The sequence below is a fragment of the Stomoxys calcitrans genome, chromosome 1 (genome assembly GCF_963082655.1).
Source record: "Stomoxys calcitrans chromosome 1, idStoCalc2.1, whole genome shotgun sequence".
NCBI classification, from domain to species: domain Eukaryota; kingdom Metazoa; phylum Arthropoda; class Insecta; order Diptera; family Muscidae; genus Stomoxys; species Stomoxys calcitrans.
The window spans coordinates 254,630,337-254,648,150 of record NC_081552.1 but is presented as its reverse complement, the minus strand read 5'-3'; the positions used below and the strand labels follow the sequence as shown (position 1 = coordinate 254,648,150).

The following is a 17,814-nucleotide window of genomic DNA, read 5'->3' as shown; positions in this document are numbered from 1 at the left end:
CAAATGGGCTCAAATTTTACACAACGACTTCAACTATGGTCTCCAATATTCAGTTCAATTATGGTCCAAAATGAAGCATAACTTGATATTGTTCCAATATTCATCCAATTCTTTTCTTTTTATCCTTTGTTACCTTTGTTTACGAAAAAAAATTTGACGCCTTTAATTCATGTTGTTGAATTTCTTTCTATTCTAATTTGAATTATTTCCTAAACGCATGGAATGAGGTATAAATGCGAGCAGTTTTTAAACAGCATCACTTAATAAGTTTCGAACTTTCAAAGCAACATCAACCAAAAAACAAAACTCACCATGAAATTCCTCATCGTTTTTGCTGCCCTCTTTGCTGTTGCATTGGCCGCCCCACGTCCAGACGCTGAAATCCTGAAGAGCGAAAGTGATGTTGGTCCCGAAAACTACAATTTCGCCTACGCAACCAGCGATGGAGTCGAACATCAGTCGTCTGGTGTCTTGAACAATGTCGGTTCTGATCACGAATCCCTTGCCGTCAATGGCTCTTACTCCTGGACTGATGAGAAGACTGGCGAAAAATTCACTGTTACCTATGTTGCTGACGAAAACGGTTTCCAACCCAGCGGTGCTCATTTGCCAGTTGCTTAAAGTTTAACATTTAAACTTAAAATAAAAAAAAGTTCTTATGGCACTATCATCAAAAATTTGAAGGATTTGTTAATGGATTAAATAAACAAAATTTTTAAAGCTACAAAAATATATTAACAAAACTTGAAGTTGGTGTCAGTCCACGGAGGAAAAAAATATTAAATAAACATCCTTTTCTTTAAAAACTATGAGAACTATGAAAAAAACTATTTTGTTTCTTTACTAAAAAAAAATAATTAAAAACAAGTAAAAAGGCGTTAAGTTCGGCCGGGCCGAACTTTGGATACCCACCACCTCGGGTATATATGTAAACCACCTTTCATTAAAATTCGAATTATATCGAAATATGATCCAATTTGGACCAAATGCTGATAAGTACAAGTCATTTTTTAATTGTATATAACAAAATATTTTTTTTCTTTTTAGTAGTTATATCTAAAAATAAACCGATCTGAACTATATACGGCACGGATGTCGAAAAGCATAACATAAGTCAGTGTGTGAAAATTCAGTGCAATCGGATTAAAAATGCGCCTTTTTTAGGGCCAAGCATTTAAATCGAGAGATCGGTCTATATGGCAGCTATATGCATATCTTGATCGATCTAGACCAAATTACAGAAATATGTGGAGGGGCTTAACTTCACTCTTTGTCCCAAATTTCAGCAACATCGGACAATAAATGCGCTTTTTATGGGCCCAAAACCTAAAACCGAGAGATCGGTCTATATGGCAGTTATATCCAAATCTGGACCGATCTAAGCCAAATTGAGGGAGAATGTTGAAGGGCCTAAATGTAGCTTTTATGGGCCTAAGACCCTAAATGGGAGGATCGGTCTATATGGCAGTTATTTCCCAATCTGAACCGGTCACAGCCATATTGACGGAAGATGTCGAAGGGCCTAAGACAACTCACTGTCTTCAATTTCAGCAAAATCGGATAATAAATGTGGCTTTTATTGTCCTAAGACCCTAAATCGGCGGGTCGGTCTATATGGAGGCTATATCAAGATATAGTCCGATTTAGCCAATCTTCGAACTTAACCTGCTTGTGGACAAAAACAGAGTCTATGCAAAGTTTCAGCTCAATATCTATATTTTTGAAGACTGTAGCGTGATTTCAACAGACAGACGGACGGACATGTCTACAATAGATCGTCTTAGATTTTTACGCTGATCAAGAATATATATACTTTATAGGGTCGGAAATGGATATTTCGATGTGTTGCAAACGGAATGATAAAATAAATATACCCCCATCCGTCGGTGGTGGGTATAACAAAACAAGAACGTCGAAATTTCACCCAAAACTGTTAATTGCGCCTTCTAGAGGCTTACGAAATCAAATCGGAAGTTCCAATTATATGAGATGGCCAAATATGGGTCACCGTAGCTGAGAGGTTAGCATGTCCGCCTTCAACAACTGGGTTCAAATTCCGGAGAGAACATCAGAAAAAAATTTTGTGGTAGTGATTACCTAAAATACAAACTTAAAACAATGAAAACCTACTAAAATTACGAAATTTCAAACCTTGTACCGCCAAAAATTGTATAGCATATGACTAATTACTAAGACTGTGCCTTTTGCAGTAGTGTCTCGCACTCGACCTCAAGTTTCATCTCAGGTATCCGATCGAAAACCTCTTCTAATTCATCTGGGCTTCCTATCGTCACCTCGATTATACCGCGATGGTGGTATGAGCTGTTCCCATACTCAATCCATTCTCCGATCGCCTTAAGTTTCATAGCCGCGGCTGCCTCGCACTTAATCTGTATGTCAATGGGTCGGATATCTATAATAGTATCCAGTGCCTTAGAGAACGTGGTGCTCATCGATCCGCCTATGCCAAGACAACATGTTCTCTGAACTTATTGTATTTTCTTTATATTGCATTTTTCTCCATCGTAGTTCACCAAACTACTAAGTTAGTAAGTAAGTATTGGTCCAATGTCGCTCCTGTAGAGCCTGTGGACTAGCCTCGAATTTAGACCCATTTCGAGCTTACGGCCCGTCTACATAGTGCCCAACATCTTTGAGCCTTCTCAGTACGTTCCTTAGTGCGAGAGTTCCTAATTAGTTCCTTGTCCAATATCACTCCTAAGTATATGACCTTGTCAGATATCGAAATCGTTTTGATATCCTTCGTTTTCCTCGTGAACAGGCATATTTCAGTCTTCCATGGGTTAGCATTGAATCCCCTGCAAGAACTTTTTGGTTCTTCTGCATAGCTTGTTCGTATCCATACCTCTAAGAAGTATTATAACATCGTCTGCATAGCCGACGGGTTCAAATCCCTTCGCAGTCAGCATCATTAAAAGGTCATTTTTGGCAGTCACCCAAAGGAGGGGCGATCAAATGACCCCCTAGGGCGTGACTTGTACCACTTGCTCCCCTTATATTTATGTCACGGGAACCACAACAAAGAAACTTTTGATAAAGTTTTAAACTCTTTTGTCTTTGGAAAACGTTTCAAGGATGTTTAGAAAAAAAAATTTATTCAAACTTTGTCTTTAAAAAATAGTTTTGCGATGGACCGGGCAAATTTTATCTTTAAAGCATTTTTCACAGATATGTTTTTTTAAAGAAATTTCAATTGAAATTTTGTCTATAGAAAACATTAAAAATTTAGAAAAACTACAAAATTGAGCCTCTAGAGGGCGCAATTTTAAATCAGTTTGGCTGAAATTTTACATAATGAATTCCAGTTTGGTCTCCAACAGCCAAACCAAGTAAGACCCCAATCGGTCATACTCGGTCAGCTCTGCCGAACTTTGCACGCTTTAACTTGTTTCTATAGCTACACCACCATAGGATGGGGGTGTACTAATCTAGTCATTCCGTCTGTAACATCTCGAAATATTGATCTATGACCACAAAAATCTTATATATAAAAATCAATTTGTGTTTGTAGATTAGGATGTATGTTCCTTATAGACTCAGAAACGGCTGAACCGATTTTCTTGAAATCTCTCACAGATGGTGAGAGATTATGCACCATCTCATAGATGGTGCATAATCTTTTGATATATGAAGGGGGGACGGACCCTCCTCCTTACCCTAATTTTCAGAAACGCTAGATCTTGGAGATTGGTGGTGCGATTTAAGCGAAATTTTGTGTGCTCTCATATAATACCCTAAACATAAAAATTTGGTATCCAAATTTCGGATGGGGTACCCAGGGGGGCCGCCCCACCCTAAAACCTACCAAACATATATTTAGACCAATCACGACAATATGGGACTCAAATGAAAGGTATTTAGGATAAGAAAACGTATCTGATATCAAAATGTAGGACCAAGTGTTAGAGGGGACCACCCCAACCCCCAAAACACCCCTAAATCGGACATATCTACCGACCATGGCAATATGGGACTCAAATGAAATGTATTTGCGAGTAGAATACGAATCTGATATCCAAATGTGGGACCACGTTTCTGGGGGTCTACCCGCCTCTCCCCAAAAATATCCCCCAAAGGGGCAAATTTACGACCATAGCAATATGGGGCTCAAATGAAAGGTCTTTGGGAGTAAAGCACGAATATGTAATCAATATTCGGGAAAAGTGTCTATAGGGCCACGCCACCCCCACAACACCATCCAAATAGTAAGTATTTGCTGACTATTGCAATATGAGACTCAAATAAGAGGGTTTTTAGAGTATAACACGAATCCGATATATATTTTCAAGGACAACTCACTGATTGGCCGCCCAACCCCCAAAACACCCCCAAAGCCGGTCATGTTTGCCGATTATTGCAATATGGGGCTCAAATAAAACGTATGTGGGAGTAGACCACGTATCTGATATCAACATTAGGGACCATCTGTCTAGGGACGTCCCACCACCATAACAACCCCCAAATAGGACATATTTGCTCACCAAGACAATTTGGGTATTAAAGAGAGTGGAACTAAATTTTTAAAGTTTTTAAGGCCAATACCCCAAACCGGACATATTTGCTGACTTTTGCAATAACGAGTTTAAATGAGAATTTGATATCCAATTTTGAGGCCAATGGCAATATGGAGTTCAACTAAAAGATATATACAATAAATATATGAGGGTAGAGCACGTTGCTGATACATATTTCGGGCTTACTGTATGGGGGACCATCCCAATCCCCAAAACACCCCGATTTAGGGGGTTCAAGCGATCTTGTCAATGTGGAGCTAAAATGAAAGGAATTGGGGGTAGAGCAAGAAGTGATACCCACTTTCGGGACCAATTTTCTGGGAGTCTACCCTTTTCCCATAATATCCCACAAACAACAATTTTTTTTGTGATCATTGCAATATGGGCTCAAATAAAGGTATTTGGGAGTAGAATACGAATTTGATATCCAAATGTAGGACCTTGTATTTAGGGCATCACCCCTTCCCCAAAACACCCCCCAAAGGGTAAAAATTTTTCGACCATGCCAATATGTGTCTCCAATGAAAGGTATTTGAGATTAGAAAACGAATTTGATAACCTTTTTTGGAGTCATGAGTTTGGGGGACGCCTCATCGTGTAAACTCCTCTTAAGCCAATGGCAATATGGGGTTTAAATAAATGTTATTTGAAAGAAAAGCACGATGCTAATACTTTTGCAGGGCAAAGTATCTGGGGGACTACCTCACCCCCGAAAACACCCCAAAATTAGATATCATGAGAATATCGGGCTGAAATAAAGTATTTTAAGAATGGAGTACACCTTATATCCAAACTTAAATTCGTAGACCAATAAAGATCATATGGGGTTCAGATAAAGGCACTTATATGGTTAAACTGTTAGTCTAGCGTTACTATTTTCGTAGCATGGTATTTCACTGAAAGCTCTTTAATTGTCGAAAGTAAATATTCCAAGGAAACTTTTGTTCCATATAAAGTAGTAGTATAGTCAGCTAGTAGTATATATATTCTAGATCCATATTCTAACCATGTCTGACCGTCCGTCTGTCAAAATCACGGTAGCGGTCGAACGCGTAAAGCTAGCCTCTTGAAATTTTGCACAGTAACTTACTATTCATGTAGGTCATTGGGGATTGCAAATGGGCCATATGGGTTCAGATTTTGATATAGCTCCCATATAAACCGATCTCCTGATTTGAACTCTTGAGCCCTTGGAAACCGCAAATTTCCGATTTGGCTGAAATTTTGCATACGGTGTTCTTTTACGACTTCCAACAACTGTGCCAAATACGATCCAAATCCGTCTATAACCTGATATAGCTCCCTTGTAAACTCCTTGTTCGGTTCCTAGAATCTTTCGTGTTTGCTGGTTTGACAGAAGTTGGGTATGTAAAATAAAAATTATGGCCTTCAACTAAATTTATTTTGTATACATTTAAGCTGAATCCATGGTGGTGAGTTTCCAAGATTCGGCCCGGCCGAACTTAGCACGCTTTCAATTGTTTTCCATAGGCAGGTTAGGTTTTAAGATGGACCATATCGGACTATATCTTGATATGAGCGCCATATTGACCAATCTGCCAATTTAATGTCTTTGACCCATAAAGGTCACATTTGGGACAGTGAGTAGTTTTAGGCCAGTCGACATCCTTGTTCAATACTACTCAGATCGGTCCAGATTTCGATATACAATAGATGCCATCTAGACCGATCACTCGATTTAAAGTCTTGGCCCAATAAAAGGCGCCTTTATTATCCGATTTCGCAGAAATTTGACACAGTGACTTATATAAGGCTTTCCGACATCCGTGTCCCATATGGGAATCGGTTTATAGATGGATATAGCTGCCAAAAAGACCTGTTCTACAAATTTGAACAGTGACTGTATTTACTAGACAAGTCAATGTCAGTGCCGAATTTAGTCCAAGTCGGACCATATCGATTTTTTTCGGGATTATGACGAAAGGTGGTTAACATATATACCCGAGGTGGTGGGTATCCAAAGTTCGGCCCAGGCCATTTTACTTGTATTACATCCATGGTTTGACAAGTATCTGTGCTACATTTATTATTCTGATCGCTGTTAGGGTCGTAATGCATTTCAAGATCCACTTTGTGGTCATGTGTCTGACCTCGCGTTTTGCATAGGATTACAGATTAATTGAGAATTGAATTGTGTGTTGTTTTCTTATTCTCTGTCATTTTTTTAAGACAAGAGTTCTCCTCTATTTTATGGATATTCTTCTGGACTCATGTTACTCGTTCTATTATCATTCGCTCAGCTATGAAGTACTAAGGGTCCTTTAATTTAAGACAGCTTCTGAATATAAATTTGATCGCAGATTTTAAGTAGATTGGTCGGTAAATAAATAACGTGTCACACTTGTAGATTTTTCCAATCAACCTTCAAGCAGTTTCATTAGGATTAAAGATTGTCCTAAAAAGAAGAAGGATGAAGGTAGTAATAATTAATAAAATTATCAGCTTCTTTGGTGAGGTAGGTGTAAAGACCTAGTGACAAGAACACTTCTTAAAGTAAGACTTTTATCAGCTGCGTTCCGTCCGACTCCATATTCACACCGTTGCCTTCATCACTTTACTTGCAAATCATATTCCTTGTCCAATGAATCTCGTTTAATTGTAAACTTCTCAAAAAGGATTGTTCATTTGACTACCGCATTTTGTAAGTTGGTCTTTTTATCTTCCGCCCTTTGAAAGATATGCAGTTGGATTTTTTTTTAAGGTTTTCAACACTTTATGCCTTTATTTGCAACTAATACTATAACATTTTTAATTGTTTTACAACAATGTTTTTTTTTTTGGATTTAAACAGCTCTTGTCTACTTGGTATGAGAGTAAAGATTGTGTATGCAGGGTTCATTTCAGCCAACGGATGCGCGCTCTCTTTTAGTGGGCAATGTTGGGCAAATGAGCACCTTCGGGTTGGAAACCATTCTCATCGGCAACATAGTTGACTGTGTAGGTTTGGCCATCGTCAGCAACGAAGGAGTAAGAACCGCGGACCACGATAGCTTCATCTTCGGAGCCGACATTCTTCAAGGAACCTTCTTCTTGGTGAGTTTTGCCATCGCTGGTTTCCAAACTACAAAACAAAAGGGGGATGAATGCCATTAGATTCGGAACAGTTCTGATTGCTCAGTTTATACTCACGCAAAGTTATAACCTTCGGGCCTGACATCGGATTCCAAACGAATAACTTCAGCATTGGCATAATCCTGAGTGGCTGGAGCGGCCAAGGCAACAGCGAAGAGGGCGGCGAAGACAATTGCGAATTTCATATTTGTTCGAAATCTGTTGATTGTTGTATTCACAAAGAACGTTGTAAGATTTATGATGTCTAAAATTGAGATTCTTTCCATTTTTATAGTTATTTCATTGCCAGATCCAACAGCAAGCCATTTGGCTACGGTGCTACAACCTGCTCTTAAAACTTAATAATTTAAAAAAAAGAGTCTTTCTTCATGTCGTTTCCATTGTTTCCCCCGACCCGAAAATAAAAGAAGATATTTATCATGCAGCAGCGGCGGCAGCAGCCACATCGTCATCGTCAGCATCCATACCATCGTCATCGTAGCCGTAATTACACTTTGTCAAAATTTTATTGTTAATCCGACATCTAATCTTCCACTCTGTTTCAGTCTTAGGTTTGTTGTCTTCTTCTTCTTCTATAATTTTTTCTACTTATCTCGCCTTCTATCTCATTTTGGCCATGTTAGGTGCGATGGATCGAAACATACTTGACGAATAATGGATACTCTTGCAGGCAAATTTCTAAGGAAACACAAATTTTTTCTTATTTTTATTTTTATTTTTTTGTCTAATTTTGGCTTGATAATAATGTTCGTTTCCGAGTTGTATGCGGATGAGTGTTTGCACAGAGAGCTGGATGGAAGGACGGACAAACGGATGGGTAGTTCGTTAATTTGCATACTCCATAAATAAATCAAAATTAATGTGACTTGGCTGTCATGAATAGATCATCATAAGTTAGCTTAACTTTTGAACTCTACCTCATTAGCGCACAGGATTGTCTATTAAGTTTGTGGTAGCGTTTGTCACAACAACTGCTGACAAAAGAATTCTAGTTTTAAATACCAAAGAAGCTATTCTATTGATTATTACTCCCCTAATCTCACCACTGTTATTGAATTATTAAGGAACAATTTGATTGTTTGAAGATGGTAAAAAATAATTTGAATACTTCTTATCTATATAAGGAGATAGAGAGGAGAGAGAGAGAGAAAAGAAGCAGCCCTAAGCAACAACAAACAATTTCCCAGCAATCCTCTGATTCCTTCTAGAACAGTTGTTTTATGTGTTTGATCCGTAAATTTCTCTTTTTGACCATGAACATGAATAATTAGGACATACTCTATAGAGGCCTCTGCAATCTTTCACATAATGCATACGTACTCATACGTATCTCCCAACACACAGTGGGCCAAACGGCAAAAAAATGGAAATAAGTCTACAACTTCTTTTGATGAAGCTGCTATATAAAGGAACATTTCATAAATAAAGATTTTTACATCTAGTTTCGAGAAGTCTAAATTGAATTTAGAGTAGATAGAAACCGAATTGAGAATGTTTTATACATCGTTGAAAAAGGCATGGATATTTCCTTTAAAGTAAGGTGTATCACGTTAGCAAGATGGTCGTTTTTCATGATCAAAGATGATGGCAACAACAAAATTTGGAAAATTGGATTTTTTTTTTGAAAAAATTGAAAATTTTATTTTGCCGCTTATATAAAATCGGATGGAATAGAGATATTTGCATGATTCTTTCTGTATGTTTTATAAAAGAAGTGATACTGAACAAGTAAGAGCCTGCTAAGTTCTGCCGGGCCGAGTATTATATACCCTCCACCATGGATCGCATTTGTCAGTTCTATGCGCGGTATCTCTTTTTAGGCAAATAAAGGCAACAACACAGACCAAGACATTCCAACCAATGTTGAATGGTTATTGTCGTTGGGCCCCAAACTCTCTCTTCCGACAACAAAAACAACATTTCCACTGTTTAATGTATTGGCGGAGGGGGAGGAGTGTGTACAGACTTTGGAGAGCAGAAAAATGCAAGAAAATGCGAGAGTGAGACTAGTTACATTGATAGACAACCACTTACAGAAAGATAATTTGGGTAGGGGACACACATTTATTCTAAGCACAGGGGGGCAAACTCGAAAATTTCTAAAGGAAAAATTTTAATATCAAGCGCAGATAAAGGAAGAAAAACTGTGGCGATGAAAAAGGGAGAGAATGACGCGAAAATGAGATGCACCCTAGGAGACATCTGCACGTATCGACGACTAAAAAGAGACCCAACATCAGGAATTCAAATCAAAAACAAATAAACATCCTTTTTAATCAAAACATCATTAACACGACGGTTAGAAACAAGTTATTGAATAAAACTGCTAACGCTCCAAGGATATATGGACTACCAAAAATTCATAAAACAAGCTCCCGGATTATCCAAATACATCACAGAGATATTAAACAATGCTACGAAGGACTCAATATACAACATAAAGGACGGAATAGAATTCAAAACGAGAATCAACGACCAAGAGATTAAAGACACGGAATTACTAGTCTCGTTCGATGTTGTATCCTTGTTCCCCAGTGTTCCTGTCAATCTGGCAATATCGACAATAAAGGAAAAATGGACAATTATTCAAGAATATACAAAAATTCCAATGGATTTACTTATAGAGATGATAAACTTGTGTACAAAGAATTCCAGACGACAGGTTTTATGAACAGAAAAAGGGCACGCCAATGGGATCTCCATTATCGCCGATTGTAGCAGACACAATCATGGAGGAACTACTAGACAATTGTATTGATAAACTGACGAGCCAACCGCGATTTTTGACCAAATATGTAGATGACTGATGATGAAATTTCAGTCAAATCGGATGAGAATTGCGAGCTCTATTGGCTTAAGAAGTCAAGATCCCAGATCGATGAATCATACTTAACACAGTTGTTGCAAGTAATACCAAAAACCACGTGCAAATTTTCATTCAAATCTATATCAAAACATAGACCGATTTGCAATCCCAACCGACCTACACTAATGAAAAGGATTTGCGCAAATTTTTAAAAGGTTAGCTTAACTCCTTCGAAATTTAGCGCGCTTTCAACAGACAGACGGACGGACATGGCTAGATCGACTTAAAATGACATGACGATCAAGAATATATACACTTTATGGGGTCTCAGACGCATATTTCGAGTTGTTACAAACAGAATGACGAAACTAGTATATCCCCATCCTATGGTGGAGGGTATAACAAAAGTTTCTTACATGTATGTGCAATAAAATGTAACGTAATACTGGGTTTTTATACCCACCACCGAAGGATGGGGGTATATTCATTTTGTCAATCAGTTTGCAACACATCGAAATATCCATTTCAGACCCTATAAAGTATATATATTCTTGAACAGCGTAAAAATCTAATACGATCTACCAATGCCCGTCGGTCTGTCCGTCTATCTGTTGAAATCACGCTACAGTCTCAGTCACAGATTCTTTTTTTGTCCATAAGTAGGTTAAGTTAGAAGATGGGTTATATCGGATTATATCTCTATATTGCACCCATATAGACCGATCCGTCGATAAAGGGTCTTAGGCCTATAAAATCCACATTAATTATTCGAATTGATAAGGCCATTCAACATTCTTCTTCAATTTGGCCCAGATTGGTCGAGATTTGGATATAGCTGCCATATAGACCGATCTCTCGATTGAAAGTCCAGCGCCCAAAAAAGTCGCATTTATTGTCCGATTTTCCCAAAATTTTGGACAGTGAGGTTAGTTAAGCCCTTCGACATACTTCTGCAATATGGCACGGATCGGTCCAGATTTGGATATAGCTGCCATAAACACCGATCTCTCGATTTAAGGTTTTGGGCCCATAAAAGGCGCATTTATTGTCCGATGTCGCCGAAATTCGGGACATTGAGTTAAATTACGCCCCTTGACATACTTTTGCAATTTGGCACAGACTGGTTCAGATTTGGATATGGCTGCCATATAGACCGATCTCTCGATTTAAGGTCTTGAGCCCACAAAAGGCGAATTTATTGTCCGATTTTCCGAAAATTTGTTACAGTGAGTTAAGTTAAGCCCTTCGACATACCTCTGCAATATGTCACAGATCGGTCCAGATTTGGATATAGCTGCCATATACACCGATCTCTCGATTTAAGGTTTTGGGCCCATAAAAGGAACATCTATAATCCGATTTCGCTGAAATTTGACACAGTGACTTATGTTAGGCTTTCGACATCCTTCTCATTGAGCTTAAAACTTGAGTCGGACTGCACTCATTGTTATGTGAGAAGTTTGCCTCTGTTCCTTAGTGGAATGCATGGGCAAACTTTGCATTTACACCTACATACCGCATAATAGAGCCTTAAGTAAATATGATTTCAGACTGCCACTAAAAACTAGCCTAGATATACTTCCGGATATATGTATTAGTAGATGGTAAAATATTTTGGAAATCGGTGCACTCTTGAATTTTAATGGCAATTCAATATGTTCATATAACATATTTAACTTTTGGTGTGTAGGGCTTGACCTATTCGTCTTAACCATTCGCAACCCCATTGTTGCCATTGTTTTGCTTATGCGTCCCGAATTAGTGTTAGGCTAATTAGAGGTTTCGTTAATATTTGGCAAGGTAAATTGCAGCTTCTGCCACACTTAGTTGGTAGATGGTATAATACTTAAATGATGCTCATAGTGCCACAAATGAGTGCGAATAGTAGCACATAAAATGCATTGGAATTTGCACATTTCTGGCTTATCACCATTTCGTATGGTTTTTTTGTGCAGCTCGTGTTATGTTTGCCTATGTATGGGAAGAGTATACAAACAAAGAGCTAATAAATAAACCATTTAAACGTTTTATGCAAGTCAGCATTCATGTTTTTTCAAATAGAAACCTCATAGAAAACATAAATAAGATGTTTAGGGTTAAGATAGGAAGGAGGCGATAACAATGATATACCCTATAAGTATGTACAATGTACATTTTAATAGACAAAAAACCAGTAAGGAAAGGCAAAAGTCGGGCGGAGCCGACCATATAATACACTACACCACCGAGTCTACATAAAATTCAATTTGTGTTTGTTTGTTCCGTGTAGACTCAAAAACGGCTGAACCGATTACCTTGAAATTTTCACAGATTGTGTAGGTTGGTCTGGAAGGAAACATAGGCTATATAATTTTTTGATATCGGGAGGGGGACGGACCCTCCCCCTTACCCCAAAAGTACTACCCAAAACTAAAAGTTGACCGATCGGGACAATAGGGGGTTCAAATGAAAGGTATTCAAGAGTAGAGTACAATGTTGTAAAAAAAAGACTCAATAATAATAAAAGTTGGGTCCAAATAACTGGGGCCCGCCCCAGCCCCAAAACCCCTTAAAATAGGTTTATTTGACGATCATGACAATTTGGGACTCAAATGAAAGGTATTCGGGAGTAGATAACGAATATGGTTAGGAAGAAGAAATATGCTTTACAATTAGTTGATAACGGAAGGGGGCGGACCCTTCCCGTTACCCCAAAAATACCACCCAAAAATACCACCCGATGTAGACAATATGGATATCAAATGAAAGGTATTTAAGAGTAGAATATGAATATGGTATTAAAAATTGTGTCCAAGTACCCAGGAAGTCGCCCTAACTCCAAAATGTCTAAAAACAGACAACCTAGTCGTCCATATCAATATGGGGCTTAAATGAAAGGTATTCGGAAGCACATTACGAATCTGGTACACAAAATCAGATCGAAGTGTAGGGGGGTCACGCCACCCCCCAAACGGGCATATGATCCATCATGACTATGTGAAACTTGGTTTGTTTGTTTGTTCCGTAGAATCAAAAAAAGGAAACATAGATAATTTTTGGATATCAGATGGTGGCTGACCTTCCCCCTTACACCAAAAACTCCACTCAAAACCAAAAGAGGGCTGATGGGCACAATATGGGTATCAAATGAAAGGTATTGGAGGCTAGAAAAAGAATATCATATTAAATTTTGGGTTCAAGTACCCAGCGGGCCTCCCAACCCCAAAACTCCTCTAAACAGATATATTCGAAGTTCATGTCAATATGGGACTCATATAAAAAGTATCCGTCCGTCGCCTCACCCCCAAATGGGCATATCAGCCGTCCAAGGCTATATAGGATTCAACTGATAGATATTTGGGAGTAGATTAAAAATATGACATTAACATTTGCGTTCAAGTCAAGGTGGCTCTTTTCCTCCTAAAAATACGTCGAATATATTAATTGACCCATTATGGCAATATGGGACTCAAATAAGGATATTTGAGAGTAGAAAACGAATTTGATATCCAGTTATGGGGGTACGCCCTAAATCACCCCTTAAACTAAACTTTATTTCCGACTATAGCAATATGGAGCACAAATCAACTGTATTTGGAAGTAAAGAACGAATTTGATATCTATTATTAGGGCAAAGTGCCGGTGGCCTCCCCAGCCCCAAAACACACTACAAACGGTTCATACTTACCGACCATGACAAAATGGGGTTTAAAGTAAAGGGATTTGGGAGTGGACATGAATTTGATATCCATATTTGAGTTCAAATATCTCCCCTAAAAAGCATTTCTCATTACCCTAATTTCAAAAATACCATTTCTCGGAAATTGGTAATGCGATTAGTTCGTTATTTTTTTGCACTCTAATAATCACAAAATAAAAAAAATGGTTTCTTTTGTTGGGAATGGGTGCCGCCAAAACCCGCCAAATGGATTTATAGACACCAACCACGACAATATAGAGCCATGTGTTTGGGGAGCCGCCCCACCCCTCCCTATTATATAGAAGCTATTTGGGGTGGAAATTTATTGATTTTCGGGAAATTTATATTCATTTTCGGGACAAAGACCATGGGGTCCACCCACCTTCAAACACAACTTATTAACCGTTCATGCCATAATGGGACTCATACGAAATGTTACTGAAATTAGAGCACGAATCTTATATTTACTTTGATGGCCAAGTGACCACCCCCGATATACCCCCTAAACCCGAAATATTTACCAATACAGTAATATGGGGCTCAAAAGAAAGGCATAGAGTAGAGTAAAAATTTGCCCAGGAACCGAGCAGGGGCAAACTTTTCATACATCAATAAGCGCTTTCCGATTCAAGTTGCGTTTATCAACGATAAGGGGCCTTTTTTTATAGCCAAGGCGGTACGGTGTGCCGCAGTGTGACACCTTTTTGGGAGAATTTTTTACATGACCATGCATGGTATGGTACCTCGAAAATGTCGTCAGCATTAAGAGGGGATAACCACCGTCTTAAATTTTTTCCGAAGTTCTGTCAGGATTCGAACGCAGGCGTTCAGCGTCATAGGCGGACATTGACTACAGTAGCAGGATATCACATTCAGGGCGAAGTGTCCTCACCCTTAATAGATATTAGAGAGTTAAAGAAGGCGCAGCGGAGCGAGCCAGCTAGTACTTTTAATATAAAGCACATATCCAAATTTAGTCAGACTTTAATTTTGCATACCTATTGTAATATCGTATAGAACATGGTACACAGAAGGCATTGCATTTCCAAGCTATCAATGAACTAAGAATGCTAACGTTCTCGTGACATCGCAATGCCAAAGCGAAATAAATAAAATCATAATTTATAGAACAATAGAATAATGGACATGAAGTTGAATGGTTTCTTGTTGAGCAGAAAACAAACAACCAAATAAAAACCCGGTTTTTTTCTAAGAAAATTCGCTTTGCATCGAACTAATAAAACAACAGGTATTTAATTAATAAATAACAAAAGTCTAATCTGGCTTTATGTTTTGTATTATCAACGCAAACCAATTACGCTTTTAATGAAAGACGATTAGTGGTTCATAATGCGGCAAAGGGTGTTGCAAATTAGCACCCCACAAAATAGCATTGAAACACCTCCGATTGCAAGATTATGATTAACTCTTTTTTCATGTCATCCATCATGCATTGACTGTTGAAACTCTAGTCAAGAGTCATTTAAAATATGATGTGAAAATGACATAGATAATCATGGTATACCAACTAACAGGTAATGGGATGCACAGTTTTCAAAAGAAAACAAGTATTGGGTTGCCCAAAAAGTAACTGCGGATTTTTTAAAAGAAAGTAAATGTATTTTTAATAAAACTTAGAATGAACTTTAATCAAATATACTTTTTTTACACTTTTTTTCTAAAGCAAGCTAAAAGTAACAGCTGATAACTGACAGAAGAAAGGAATGCAATTACAGAGCCACAAGCTGTGAAAAAATTTGTCAACGCCGACTATATGAAAAATCCGCAATTACTTTTTGGGCAACCCAATATAAGCGTGCTAAGTTCAGCCAGGCTGAATCTTATATACCCTCCACCATGGATCGTATTTGTCGAGCTCGTGCCACGGTATCTCTTTTTAGGTAAACAAAGGATGAAAGAAAAAAATTGTTATGTTATTGGAACAATATCAAGTTATGGTTCATTTCGGACCATAATTGAACTGAATATTGGAGACCATAGTATAAGTCATTGTGTAAAATTTCAGCCAAATCTAGTAAGAATTGCGCACTTTAGGGGCTGAAGAAGTAAAATAGGGAGATCGATCTATAGGCGAGCTGTATTAGGTTATAAACCGATTCATGCCATATTCGACTCGTATGTTAAAGGTCATGTGAGAAGCCGTTGTACAAAATTTCAGCCAATTCGGGTAATACTTGCGCCCTTTAGAAGCTCAAGAAGTCAAGATCCCATATCGGCTTATATGGCAGCTATATCAGGTTAGGGACCGATTTGACATATTCTTAGCACAGTTGTTGAAAGTTATGACAAAACACCTCATGCAAAATTTCAGCTAAATCGAATAATAATTGCGCCCTCTAGTGGCTCAAGAAGTCCAGACCCCAGATCGATTTATATGGCAGCTATATCAGGTTATGAACCGGTTTCAACTATACTCAGCACAGTTGTTGGAAGTCATAACAAAACACATCATGCTATATTTTAGCCAAATCGGTTAAGAATTGCTCCCTGTAGAGGCTCAAGAAGTCAAGATCTCCCATTGATTTATTTGGAAAATATATCAGGTTAGGGACCGATTTGACCAGTTCTTAGCACAGTTGTTGAAAGTCAGCTATATAAGGTTATGGACCGATTTCAACCATACTCGGCACAGTTATTGGAAGTCGTAATAAAACACCTCGTGCAAAATTTCAGTCAAGTCGGATAAGAATTGTGCCCTCTAGCGGCTCAAGAAGTCAAGATCGCAGATCGGTTTATATGGCAGCTATATCAAAACGTGGACCGATATAGCCCATTTAAAATCTCAACCGACCTACACTAATAAGAAGTAATTGTGCTAAATTTCAAGCGGCTAGCTTTACTCCTTCGAAAGTGCTTTCGACAGACAGACGGACGGACATGGGTAGTTCGACTAAAAATGTCTTGACGATCAAAAATATATATACTTTATGGGGTTTTAGACGAATATTTCGAGGAGTTACAAACAGAATGATGAAATTAGTATACCCCCATTCTATGGTGTTCGACAAAGTAGAACTTTGGATACCCACCACCTCGGGTATGTATGTAAACCACCATTCGTAATAAACCGATTAAAAATGCATAATCTATGGCCCCATAGAAGCTATACCGATAAATGTCCGATTTGGACCAAATTCGACATGGACATTGAGCTGAGTAATAAGTACAAGTCATTGTTCAATTTTGTAGAACAAAATATTGGACGTTTTGGTAGCCATATCGAAATATAGACCGATCTGAACCATATACGACACGGATGTGTCAAATTTCACCGAAATCGGATTATGTGCCTTTTATGGGGCCAAAACTTTAATCCGAGAGATCGGTCTATCTGGCAGCTATATATAAATATGGACCAATCTGAGCTAAATTATAGAAAGTTGTCGAAGAGCCTAACGCAACTCACTATCACAAATTTCGGCTAAATCGCTCAATAAATGCGCATTTTATATGCCCAAATCTTTAAATCGAGAAATCGTTCTATATGGCAGCTATATCCAACTCTGGACCGATCTGAGACAAATTGAAGAAGAATTTCGACTGGCCTAACACAACTCACTGTCCCAAATTGCAGCAAAATCGGATAATAAATGTGGCTTTTATAGGGCTAAGACCCTAAATCGGCGGATCGGTATATATGGGGGCTATATCAAGATATAGTCCGATATAGCCTATCTTCG

General features: G+C 38.3%; 2 protein-coding genes across 2 annotated transcripts; one reads left to right on the top strand and one right to left on the bottom strand.

Annotated features, from left to right (window-relative positions):
• The first annotated feature begins 312 nt into the window (after positions 1-312).
• On the top strand, positions 313-621 carry LOC131994146 (larval cuticle protein 65Ab1-like). Its single transcript, XM_059360531.1, has one exon. The coding sequence runs from the start codon at positions 313-315 to the stop codon at positions 619-621; it is 309 nt and encodes a 102-aa protein (XP_059216514.1).
• A 6,619-nt stretch (positions 622-7,240) lies between these two features.
• Positions 7,241-7,851, bottom strand: LOC106089030 (larval cuticle protein 65Ag1). Its single transcript, XM_013254773.2, has 2 exons — positions 7,686-7,851; positions 7,241-7,617 (listed from the first exon to the last, which is right to left on the bottom strand). The coding sequence occupies exons 1-2, from the start codon at positions 7,811-7,813 to the stop codon at positions 7,422-7,424; spliced, it is 324 nt and encodes a 107-aa protein (XP_013110227.1). The 5' UTR covers positions 7,814-7,851; the 3' UTR covers positions 7,241-7,421.
• Between the last annotated feature and the right edge of the window lie 9,963 nt (positions 7,852-17,814).